At 35.1% G+C, this 12,040-nt stretch overlaps 1 protein-coding gene and 1 pseudogene across 2 annotated transcripts; one reads left to right on the forward strand and one right to left on the reverse strand.

Moving 5' to 3' along the window:
• The first annotated feature begins 1,265 nt into the window (after nt 1-1,265).
• LOC105775937 (beta-ureidopropionase-like) lies at nt 1,266-4,939 on the forward strand (annotated as a pseudogene).
• Nucleotides 4,940-7,352: 2,413 nt separating this feature from the next.
• Nucleotides 7,353-11,571, reverse strand: LOC105775948 (ethylene receptor). Of its 2 annotated transcripts, XM_012598440.2 has the most exons (7): nt 11,390-11,567; nt 9,733-10,676; nt 9,271-9,639; nt 8,914-9,180; nt 8,705-8,832; nt 8,372-8,569; nt 7,353-8,022 (listed from the first exon to the last, which is right to left on the reverse strand). In XM_012598440.2, the coding sequence occupies exons 2-7, from the start codon at nt 10,633-10,635 to the stop codon at nt 7,665-7,667; spliced, it is 2,223 nt and encodes a 740-aa protein (XP_012453894.1). In that variant the 5' UTR covers nt 10,636-10,676; nt 11,390-11,567; the 3' UTR covers nt 7,353-7,664. The 2 variants fall into 2 exon arrangements, with proteins under 2 accessions (XP_012453894.1, XP_012453888.1); XM_012598434.2 differs by having other exon boundaries at nt 8,372-8,832; nt 11,390-11,571.
• Between the last annotated feature and the right edge of the window lie 469 nt (nt 11,572-12,040).

Genomic DNA, 12,040 nt, shown 5'->3' on the forward strand with positions numbered 1-12,040 from the left:
TATTTTCCTTGCATTCTAATACAATTTTATTAACTTTACCTGTACTATAACGATCCGATATTAGTCGATACCAAAGTGATTTTATATCGAAAATTGATATAATATCAAATAACACTAAAAGCATATCCTTCGCAATACTTTGGAAGTAAAAGTGTTCATAGACTAAATCAGATCAAGTCATTGCATTGTATCAATACCAAATATACTTGTCCAAGTTTGGTGTAGTTCGAAACATAGGCCTTAAATTTTATTGAAATCTGATCATATTTGTAAATTGATAACCCAAATTTATTTAAGTCCTCCCATATATCTATATATATAATTTTATAAAATTAAGTTACAGACAAGAGAAAAGAAATTACATCAATAGGATTTGAACTTGGGTCATTGAGATGTCAGCAAGAGGCTTTAACAACTGCTCCTTTATGCTATTGACTATATATATGGGGAGTGATCTACTTACATCCTGCACGCTTTTGTATCTCTTTGTACGTTTAATATTTTAACGATCCAATTATTAAATTAAAATTCATATATAGTTTTCAAAATTATCTCAAAAATTATTATTATTTTCTTATATAAACTAGGCTTAAGTATTTTTGAAGTAAAGCCCATTGACTAATTTACAGTGTGGGAAGAAAAGAATTATTTTAGGGCCTGATGGACTTGTTTGGTTGAATTTTAGTTTTAAGGGTTAGCTTTGGTAGGTCAATGGGCCTGTCTTCTCCTATTTATTAAATATTTATTTTTAGATCAGAAGTAGAGCATAGAGCAATCAATTTTCATATAATTTTTCATCATTAATTTTATATATTTATAAATCTCTTCAAATAAAAATCTAATTCTTTTAAATTGAAAAAAAAAAAAGAGTTCTCAAAATATTCATAGAAAATCAACATGAATTGATTTAATTGATTGAATTCCTATTTTATATTTTAATAAATTTTAAAAATAAAATTAATTAAAGAGAGAACCAAAGAAACCCAAGTGATCATCCAAATTTGGTCATAAAATTACTCAGTCTGTTACCAAACCCAAACTCTCGGGTAGGTGAGACCATCATAAGCCGCCTACTTTCTCTTCTGGTGTGTCTGCATTCGAGTTTCCCACTCCCCCTTATACCTTGTAAGAACAAAGACAACCCCCCCTTTTATACATCGTTAAAAATGTTGTCTTGAAGGAAAATATTTGCAATTAAGCTGCTAAAAAGACAAAATTCAACAAGGTACTTTTGCTCTCTCCTATCCTTTTCAAATTGTTTTTGATTTTTTTTGGATATAGCTTGTTTTGGGGGGAGGGGGATTTTCTTTGATTTTTCAGCTAGAAAAATTTACTAGCTTGATTGGTTTTTTGGGTAAATTTCAATTATTGGAAACTTGGGTTTTTATGTTTACCTTCTTCTCTTCTAAACCCATCATTTCTTTCTCTCTGATTCCAGGTCAAGCTTTTGCTTTCAGCTGTGAACAAAATATTCTATTTTTTTTTCTTTTAATGATTTGGGGATTGGATAATATGAGTGATTTAATTGGTCTCACGAGTTTAATTTTGTTTTGATTGTTTGATTTACTGTAGAAGATAATTTATGTATAACTTGACTACAAACTGCTTTATCATTTTCATGGTCTACTTTTCATTTTACTTTGATTTTACAAGTTCTGGAACTTGGGTATGTCTTTTCAAGTGTCACTGTTATCACAGATTTGTGTGAAGTGCATAATTCTAGTGGCTTCTGCTACTTTGTTGGATTGAAACTCTTTTGTTCTTTTATGGTTTTTGTTATCATAATATGAGAATTTTTTTCCTCTTTTGTTGAATTCCTTGCTGACTTTCATTAATTAACCTGATAACTTAGTGTTCTTTCTCCGTTTGTTTGGAAGTAAAATATTTTTCGGAAAAGATTTTTAGCCTTTTCCAGTGTTTGTTTGGCTGAAAATATTTTCTTAACGTAAAATCAATTACAAACACGAGAAAAAGAAGCCTTAATTTTGGAAAATGTCTTACCGTTTCTAATTCGGTAAGACATTTTCAGGAAAATTAGACACCGATCTTCCCTTTCCCTTTCCCTTTCCCTTCCCTTTCCCCTTCCCCTCCCCCTATCCTTGACACCTGATCTTCTGCTTGCCATCAGCCAACACCGATTCTCAACACCAGACACCGGCATTCATCAACCTTTTTTCTATGTTTTGATTTCGGAGCAATAATTGAGGGAATCAGAAAATGGAGAAAACTGATGGAATTGGGAAAGAAAATGTAAGCACAGAAGAAAAGCAAAGTTTCAAAGATGAATCAATTTGTGGGTATAATTCGCTTCACCACCTCTTGAGCGCAAATCTCAAGCCTCAACTCTACCAAGTCTTTTCTTTTTCTTTTTTCCCGCTTTCCGGGTTGTAATTTATCTGTCTTCACTTTATTGATTTAATTGGGTATTTTTGTTTTTCTTAATCTGGCCATGCACTGGGCAAAAAATTCCAATCTTTCCTATTATTTTTCTTGCTTATATATATTTATATACTGTAAAAGCAAATTTGATCATGAAAAAGGAAACCCCATTTCAAATTGTCTATTATGAATCGATTGGTTATTGTCATTTTGGTCAGTTTTTGCCACTGAAATGATCATTGCAGTCGATCCTAGAATTTGTAAACAGTTTATCTTATTAACAAGTAACATGTTTTGCCTATTAAAAGTCAAAATCTACTGATCTTATTGCTGGTGAAAGTAACAATCTTTTGGAATTTTGTTATGGTTTACTAATAGGAAGTCAGCCGGTTGCTTCTGGGGCTGAATTGCGGAAAAGCACTTGAAACTATTGTTCCACCTGAATCAGCTAAAGCCCTCTCTTCAAAACATGATTTTGATCTTCAGGTGCCTATTTATTTATCCAACATTACTGCATTATAACGATTCGTTGATATAGAGATCCATCATCTTAGCTCATCAATATTGGAAAACAATAACCACAAGGTTGGCCTGGCTGAAATCGTAATACTCTTATAAAACAATCAAAGGGAAGGAACAATATATGTTTTGGACACTTTAGATATACAAGGCACTACCATGCATTTTGACTGCAACTGAAGATTATGTTAATCTTTAGGCAGGGTTAGCTAATCTATGTCATATATTCTGATATTTGTATGGAATATTTTTCTTCCTCCATTTTCCCCCTTTTCCAGTTTCTAGTTCACACATTTGAACATTTGGTTATAATAGTTCTAATGTATAATTTTAGTACTACCAGGATCTCCTTGAAATATGTTGATTTTCATTCAATCCACTCTTATCTAAGTGGTTGAAAAACATCCCTTTTCTCATTACAAAATTATTCTCTCACCGACATGACCTGAGCATACTTGTAGCTATTATCTCCGTACATTTTTGTCATTTCAATACAAGTATATTGTAGGAGGCAATTATATGTGCTTTTCCATTTCAAATCATTCCAGGCTTACAAATTTTCTGCTGACAAAGAGTTGTTAAGAGAATCCCGGGTAAGGGTGGGTCTTATTCAGAACTCCATTGCTCTCCCAACCACTGCTCCCTTTTCAGACCAGAAAAAAGCTATAGTTGAGAAATTGAGACCAATAATTGATGCTGCTGGTGCTTCAGGAGTCAACATACTATGCTTGCAGGTATGGTCAATTTTATTGATCGATGCATAATATTCTGAAAATGCAAATTAATAAGTCTATGATGCAAGTTCAGGAAGCATGGATGATGCCATTTGCCTTCTGTACACGAGAAAAGAGGTGGTGTGAATTTGCAGAACCTGTTAACGGGGAATCTACACAATTTCTTCAGGAATTTGCACTCAAGTATAACATGGTCATTATAAGCTCAATTCTTGAGAGGGATATAAATCATGGAGAGACTCTGGAATACTGCTGTTATAATTGGAAATCATGGCAACATAATAGGCAAGCACCGTAAGGTAAACGCAGTAGTTTATCTGGGTTTGGGTTTATGTTTCTTGAATTTTTATTGATTTTGCTTAATTGACTGGCTTCTGGCAGAACCATATTCCTAGAGTTGGCGACTTCAATGAGAGCACGTATTATATGGAAGGAAATACCGGGCATCCTGTATTTGAGACTGTTTATGGGAAGATTGCTGTTAATATATGTTACGGAAGGCACCATCCTTTGAATTGGCTAGCTTTTGGTTTGAATGGTGCTGAGATCGTTTTCAACCCATCAGCCACGGTCGGTGAACTTAGTGAACCAATGTGGCCCATTGAGGTTATTCTTTACCCCCATTTCATATAATACGTAACTATCTAAAGATTGGATGTGATACTGATTTAGTAGGGAGTCATCTAATATTACAGGTGCAAGTGACATTTTGATACAGATGTTAGCATTATATCAGTTAATGCCTGCCTACCACCGAACTGTCTTCTACAAGTCGTTTGACATATTATTCCTTTATATTACAGGCACGTAACGCTTCAATAGCAAACAGTTACTTTGTTGGGTCAATCAATCGTGTAGGGACTGAGATTTTCCCCAACCCATTCACCTCAGGGGATGGAAAGCCACAACATCCAGATTTTGGCCATTTCTATGGATCTAGTCATTTTTCAGCACCTGATGCTTCCTGCACACCATCACTCTCCCGTTTTAAGGATGGACTGATGATCTCAGATATGGATCTTAACCTCTGTAGGCAACTGAAAGACAAATGGGGGTTCCGAATGACTGCAAGATATGAGTTATATGCAGATACGCTTGCCAGTTATCTGAAACCAGACTTTGAACCCCAAGTCATCTCTGATCCCTTTTTACATAAGAAGTCTTTTTAAGTACCTGTCTTCTTAAGTTCCAGGTACTAATTGTAGCTCAATGTATGAAGTTAATAAATGGAGATGAAAATAGAAACTGTATTGATATATCATATTGAATCATCCACAAGAACAAGTTCGTTGTGTTTGTGTTTGTTAGTATTTGTGCCCGTTTCTGTTTAATATATAAATTTATTAATATATATATATAAATTTATTAATATATGTAAAAACAGCTTTTTTAGAAAATATTTTCAGAAAATTTGCCAAACAACAGAAAATATTTTATACAAATTCATTCAAATTCTAGAAAAGTAAATCATTTTCAGAAAAGTAAAAGTAAATAATTTTTCAGAAAACATTTTACTGGCAAACAAACGGAGTTAAGTGTCTTTCTCAATGTTGTGAATCATGTATATTGGCCTTTGCATGTTATGATCTACCTTTCTCCTTCAGTTATATGGAGGAGTGAGAGCTTAGGTGGTTCAATGAGAATGGATGCTTGCAATTGCAGGGGTGTTCATTCGGTTAACCGACCGGTTAACCGACCCGAAATTACTATAATCGAATTAACCGACCTTCCAAAAATTTTAACCGTTAACCGAACCGATTTTTTAAAAAAAAAATTTAACCGAACCGAAATTTTTTCGGTTAATAAGGTCGGTTAACCGAATTAACCGAAAATTATGTATTTTTTATTTTTGGTTAAAAATTACCCGAATTAACTGAATTACCCGAATTAACCAAATTACCGAAAAATACCCGAATTACCCGAATTTTTTTATTTTTTATTTTTAAAATTTAAAAAAATTATAAATTATTAAAGTAAATTGGGTTTTAGACTTTAGTAAATTGGGTTGTCTTTTAGTTTTAGTTTTATTGGATTGGGTAATTGGGTAAACTTTAGTTTTAGTTTTATTGGGTTGGGTAATTGAGTTTGGGTTGGGTTGGATAATTTTATTTATTAATTTTTTCGGTTAACCGAAAATTTTCGGTTAACCGACCGGTTTCGAACCGAATTAACCGTTAACCGAAAAATCATAAAAAAATTAACCGACCCCCGACCGAAAAAATTCGGTTAACCGACCGATTAACCGAATTCGGTCGGTTAACCGAATTTTTTCGGTTTTACCCGAATTATGAATGGCCGCCAGATGATCTGTTAATGAAATATCAATATATTTTCGACTTCTTCATTGCGCTTGCTTAGTTCTCAATTCCTTTAGAGCTTATTAACTTGTGGACTTTTACAATGCATACGAGAACCGTGGCCATGGTAATGACGACTGCTGTGGTATCATGTGCAACTGCCTTGATGCTGGTACATATTATTCCTAATGTATTGAGTGTCAAAACCCGAGAATTACTTTTGAGAATTAAGGCCGCCGAGCTCGATAGAGAAATGGGTCTAATTCGTACACAAGAGGAAACATGAGAATTATTTTTCAAAAGTATATATGTAAATATATTTATTGGCATTTATCCAATGGCCTAAGAACGTACTGAACTATTCAAGAATGAATCGAACCACCCTTGCTTGCACCATATCAGCCTCACAAGCCAAGACTAAATCGTAGCAAAGAACAAATGGGAGATTTGCGAACCCTGCCTTGCCAGACGAATTGAATGCCACTCATTTTTATCAACAGCATGTTTAATACTATGTCGTAGACACTCCATCCCAAGGACAAATAGATAGGACAATGAGGATCGTCTTTTGTAATTCCACTTGTCGGTTTGAACTCTTCAGCTAATTGCCTAATCCCCCATTCCATAGCACTTGCATTGAAGAAGATGAGATGCATCGCATAATTAACTGAACACGCAGTCCTAGGAATCTTGCTTAGTTCAAATATCCTCTATCCCGTTGCACTTTATCATCAGTTTTCTCCAAGTCTACCTTGATAGGCATCCACCCAACCTTTGAATAACTTCTTAGGCAATAAGAATATCATCCGTGATGCCTCTACTCGGAATAAAATTAACTTGATTTGGTTCCACTAACTTCAGTATAATCCATTTCAATCTATTAACTATAATCTTAGTAATTAATTTATAAAACATAGTGCACAAATTAATCGAACGAACGATGGTGAGAAAGACTCCAGAGTCTATTGCATATGTTGATTAATGATGTTAGAATTTAGCTACCAAACTTTCTCAATCTTGTGATCTTGAGGGTTTCCAAATACCTTCATATATAGAGGTAATTGCACCAACATCTCCGAATCATGATGTTGATTATAAGTCGGCCTCTAAACTTTAAATCATACTTATTACATCTTCAAACAATCGAGATCATATCATTAGATTCTTCTGTTACTAAAATCGTTTGGCATGTCAAATCTTATATGATATAATTTTAAAAAAATTTTAAAAATAATAATTTTGAGGTTTTCAAAGTTTTTTTATGGAAGCTTTATTATTCACATTTTTTTCAGTTTCTCTTTTCTTTTACTTACTTTTAAAAGTTATGCAGTCATTTATTATTATTATTAAAGAGTAAATTTATGATCCACCATAATTCGGGTAATCACTATTTCAATAAAAAAGTAAAGGCATCCATGAAAAATAAGAAAAGAAAATGTGTATGTTATGATAAATAAAAATCATTAGTAGAATTCTGTATCATTTGTAAACTAAACTAGAAGTTTTGTTCCTCACAACAACCTATTACAAAACCCCTTTCCATAAATTTGTTGTTTCCTTTTGCTTGTTGCACAAGAAACTCAAAAAGAAAATTATTTTGCACCAACTCCTCTATATTTCTTTTAAATCCTCTGGTTTCGCCTGCAATGTAGTGATTCTTTCATGGTCTTCCCCCTTTTTTGGGGGGGTTTATGTTTCCCTGTAATTGGTTGGTAACGAGACACTGTCTTTGTGCTTATATTGCCTCGAAAAGAACTCGATGCTCCAAAAGATCCGATAAAACACTTCTCATTTTATCAAGTGAAACAGGTTTCAATATAATACCATCCATACCGACTCTCATGCAGTTCTCTTTCGTCACCTTGTCTGTATTTCCGGTGAGCGCTACTATTACCGGCCTTTCATGGCGTTTTGTGAATTTCTCATTTATGCGGATTGCGACTTCGTAACCATCCATACCGGGAACACAAACATCCATGAAAACAACCTTGTGCTCATGAGAAACTACACGCAAACACTCTTCACTTGAGCTTACCATCGTTACATCACACCCAAGACGCACAAGAAGCCCCTTAGTCACCATCCGGCTAACCCTGCAATGATGGCATAACAACTCCATGTTCATTCACTTGGCATGGAGGAAAAAAACAGTACTCATAATCGAATTATTCTACATCAGTCCATCAATCGAAAACACCCCATCCCATTTAATGCAACAATTTATCAGCTCAGTGAAAAGCATGTTTTTATCATATGCAAATCATAATGATAGCAGTGTGAATTTACCATTAATGCATATGGAAGAAGCATACATGAAAATAATAAGCAACTAAACAAGCAAGAAACACGAGTACCGGATATATCTTATCATCTGTAACTACAAAATATGATCAAAAACATTAACAAATAAATAGGAATTAACATGAACACGATGAAACTGACCCATTCTCATCCATAACCAGAACTTTAAGCCCGGGAAAAGCTGTTGGACCATGATTTGTTGGTACTTTAGGCATGAAAGGAAGTTTAGGTTCGTTCGACCGTTCCGGGATGCCGAGTTTTACCATGAAGATAGCTGTACATCCCTTACCAAGACCTTCACTCTCGATCCAAATATGTCCCTCCATTAGATTTACAAATCTGATCACATAATAAAGAAGGTAAAACATTAGGCAGATAGCTAAAAAATCAAAAACACCAGTATAGAGGTTGGGCTGAAGCCAATGCACTACAACAATAACCGAGATGCTAACTAAGTGCAGGGAAAAAGTGTACCTCTTACAAATGGCAAGACCTAGACCACTGCCACCAGAATTTCGTGTTGCCGTTGATTGAGTTTGTGCAAATTTGGTAAATAACTTTGGAATATCTTGGGGGCTAATCCCTACACCTGAATCTTTCACCTACACCAGAAGCGAAGAAGCATAAACATTAATCAACCACTAAAGATAAAGCATAATACAACTGGCAACAACAGAACCAACCTGTACACGCAAATAAAAGTGATTATCGCTGGGCACAGGGAAAAATTCAGGGGTCCGAGAATCTCTCAGTAATTCTGATTTTGCGACAAAAGCAGTGATTGAAATGCTGCCCTCCTTTGAAAATTTCACAGCATTACCAACGACATTTAAAATTGTTTGCATCAGGCGCTTCTCATCACCAATGGCATATTCAGGCAAGTCCGGAGCCAAATTTAATGAAACATGAAGCTTTTTAACAGATGCAATGGGCTTGATCAAGTTAAGGACCTACAACACAATAAAACCATGTTACTATAATGAAAAAACACCGAGCAGCAATTTTAAAAATTTTCCAGAAGCCAAAGAATGAAATTCTACCTCTCTGAATACGGCAAAAAGGTTAAAAGTTCCAAGGTCTAGTTGAAGGCTGCCATCTTCCAGCCTCGAAAGATCCAATACATCATTTATTAGAGTTGAAAGAAGGTTACTACTCTTGAGAATCGTTTCAACCATCAGACGTTGTTCAGGTGTTAACTCGGTTTCCTGCAGTAAAGAAGATAGAGCAATAATAGCATGCATTGGGGTTCTCATCTCGTGATTCATAACAGCCAAGAAATCATTTCGAGCACGGATTGCCGTCTCTGCTTCTCTTCTGGCAAGGTCAAGTGCAACATTCTGCTCCATAAGAAGATCCCTAGCCCTCATTGACTCTTCTAAAATTGCAGCATGTGAAAGAGCAACGGCCACCTGATTCATTATACAAATGTACAAATCAAGTGCTTTTAGCAACATTGATATCTGGACCATATGCAACAATCTAAGAGCGACAAACTTAGTTACCTGATCAGCAACTACTTCAACAAGCTCCAGTTCGTGGACATGCCATTGCCTTGCACTATCAGAAGGGAGCATCAAAACCATCAAAGCATATCGTTTTGTTGAAAGTTCCGGCCAATCGTTAATTTGGAAGTTAGAGAGATGCAGGAGTGGGACACGAACAGCAACCACCTCCCCAGGCATGTACTTCCCTGCGGGGCGTATTCGCGCCACGGGACATTTTGGGGATATTTTTACTGCATGACTGCTACTAAATACCTGATTGATCACAGGAAGATGGATTGGTACAGTATACCCAACTGGATTCTGTTGACGAAGAGTGTATGAAAGTTGGAGCTCAAGTCCAGTACGTGTTGGCATCCACAGGGCACATTCTTCTAGTGCCAAAGTTCGACCCAATTCAACAAGAGTGGTTTTTAATATTGTATGTCTATCCAAAGTGCTTCTGATCTCATGTGTAAGCATCCTGACATGTCGACCTGTTTCCTCTTGTGTACGAATTAGACCCATTTCTCTATCGAGCTCGGCGGCCTTATTTTTCAAAAATAATTCTCGGGTTTTAACACTCAATAAATCAGGAATAATATGCACCAGCATCAAGGCAGTTGCACACGATACCACAGCAGTAAAAACCTTAGCAGTCGTCATTACCATAGCCACAGTTCTCGTATGCATTGTAAAAGTCCACAAGTTAATAAGATGCGTTGCACCACAAAGTACTATAAAGGCACCAAATTGCACAAGTACCCATCTATACGGAAACACGGCAGATTTCTTCACAAAGTATATAAGCTCTAAAGGAATTGAGAAATAAGCAAGCGCAATGAAGAAGTCGGAAATATATTGATATTTCATTAACAGATCATCTGGTGGCCATTGCGGCTCAATACAGTTGCAAGAATCCATTCTGATTGAATCACCTAGGCTCTCACTTCTTCTTCATATACCTGAAGGAGAAAGGTAGATCATAACATGCAAAGAACAATATGCATGATTAACAACATTGAGAAAGACATTTAGATTCTGCAATACCTAACAATTACATACACTAAGTTATCAGATTAATCAAAGAAAGTCGGCAACAAATTCAACAGAAAAGGAAAACAATTTCTCATACTATGATAGCAAAACCATAAAAGAACAAAAGAGGTTCAATCCAACAAACTAGCAGAAGCCACTAGAATTATGCACTTCACACAAATCTGTGATAACAGTGACACTTGAAATGACATACCCAAGTTCTAGAACTTGTAAAATCAAAGTAAAATGAAAAGAAGACCATGAAAACGATAAAGCAGTTTGTAGTCAAGTAATACATAAATATCTTCTACAGTAAATCAAACAACCAAAACAAAATTACACTCGTGAGACCAATTAAATCACTCATATTATCCAATCCCCAAATCATTAAAAGAAAAAATAGAATCTTTTGTTCACAGCTGAAAGCAAAAGCTTGACCTGGAACCAGAGAGAAAGAAATGGTGGGTTTGGAAGAGAAGAAGGGAAACATAAAAACCCAAGTTTCCAATAATTGAAACTTACCCAAAAAACCAATCAAGCTAGTAAATTTTACTAGCTGAAAAATCAAAGAAAATTCCCCCCCCCCTTTCCAAAAAAAAACCAAAAACAATTTGAAAAGGATAGGAGAGAGCAAAAGTACCTTGTTGAATTTTGTCTTTTTAGCAGCTTAATTGCAAATATTTTCCTTCAAGACAACATTTTTAACGATCTATAAAAGGGGGGGTTGTCTTTGTTCTTACAAGGTATAAGGGGGAGTGGGAAACTCGAATGTAGACAGAGCAGAAAAGAAAGTAGGCGGCTTATGATGATCTCACTTACCCGTGAGATTGGGTTTGGTAACAGACGAACTAATCAAGTCCGTTTCGACCTTTTGAGTTATTACTTGATCATTAATGGTGTGGGACTCAATGAGGTCATGATGTATGGCTGAGATTATGTTAGAGTTTCACAGATGGGTGAGGATAGGGTGTTGAAATCTTCCCCCTAAAAAGGGAAATGGGGACCCAATTTGGATGACAACTTGTGTTTCTTTGGCTTTCCTTTTTTGGAGTTTTTTTCTTTTTGAAATTATTTCTCTCCTTACATCATTTTCCTTTATTGGAAAAAGTCTAGGGAAAGAAGGTTATCTTCCTTCTTAGTTAGATATATTATCGGTCCTTAAAAGATTAAAAAATAATATATTTAAATAATTCACGGAAAAATAAATATCGATGAGACTCATTAAAATAAAAATAGATATTCAATTTTGTAATTTAATAGAATTAGAGAGATTTATGATATATATATATAT

The sequence above is a fragment of the Gossypium raimondii genome, chromosome 1 (genome assembly GCF_025698545.1).
Source record: "Gossypium raimondii isolate GPD5lz chromosome 1, ASM2569854v1, whole genome shotgun sequence".
Lineage (NCBI taxonomy): Eukaryota > Viridiplantae > Streptophyta > Magnoliopsida > Malvales > Malvaceae > Gossypium > Gossypium raimondii.

What these genes read in the sequence shown, in the direction of transcription:
- LOC105775948 (XM_012598434.2), bottom strand. Translation starts at nt 10,635, where the DNA reads ATGGATTCTTGCAACTGTATTGAGCCGCAATGGCCACCAGATGATCTG. An exon ending in ACTTTTATTTGCGTGTACAG is followed by an intron (nt 8,833 to 8,913) that starts GTTGGTTCTGTT and finishes CTTCTGGTGTAG; the next exon opens with GTGAAAGATTCAGGTGTAGG. An exon ending in CTGGTTATGGATGAGAATGG is followed by an intron (nt 8,023 to 8,371) that starts GTCAGTTTCATC and finishes CCATCATTGCAG; the next exon opens with GGTTAGCCGGATGGTGACTA.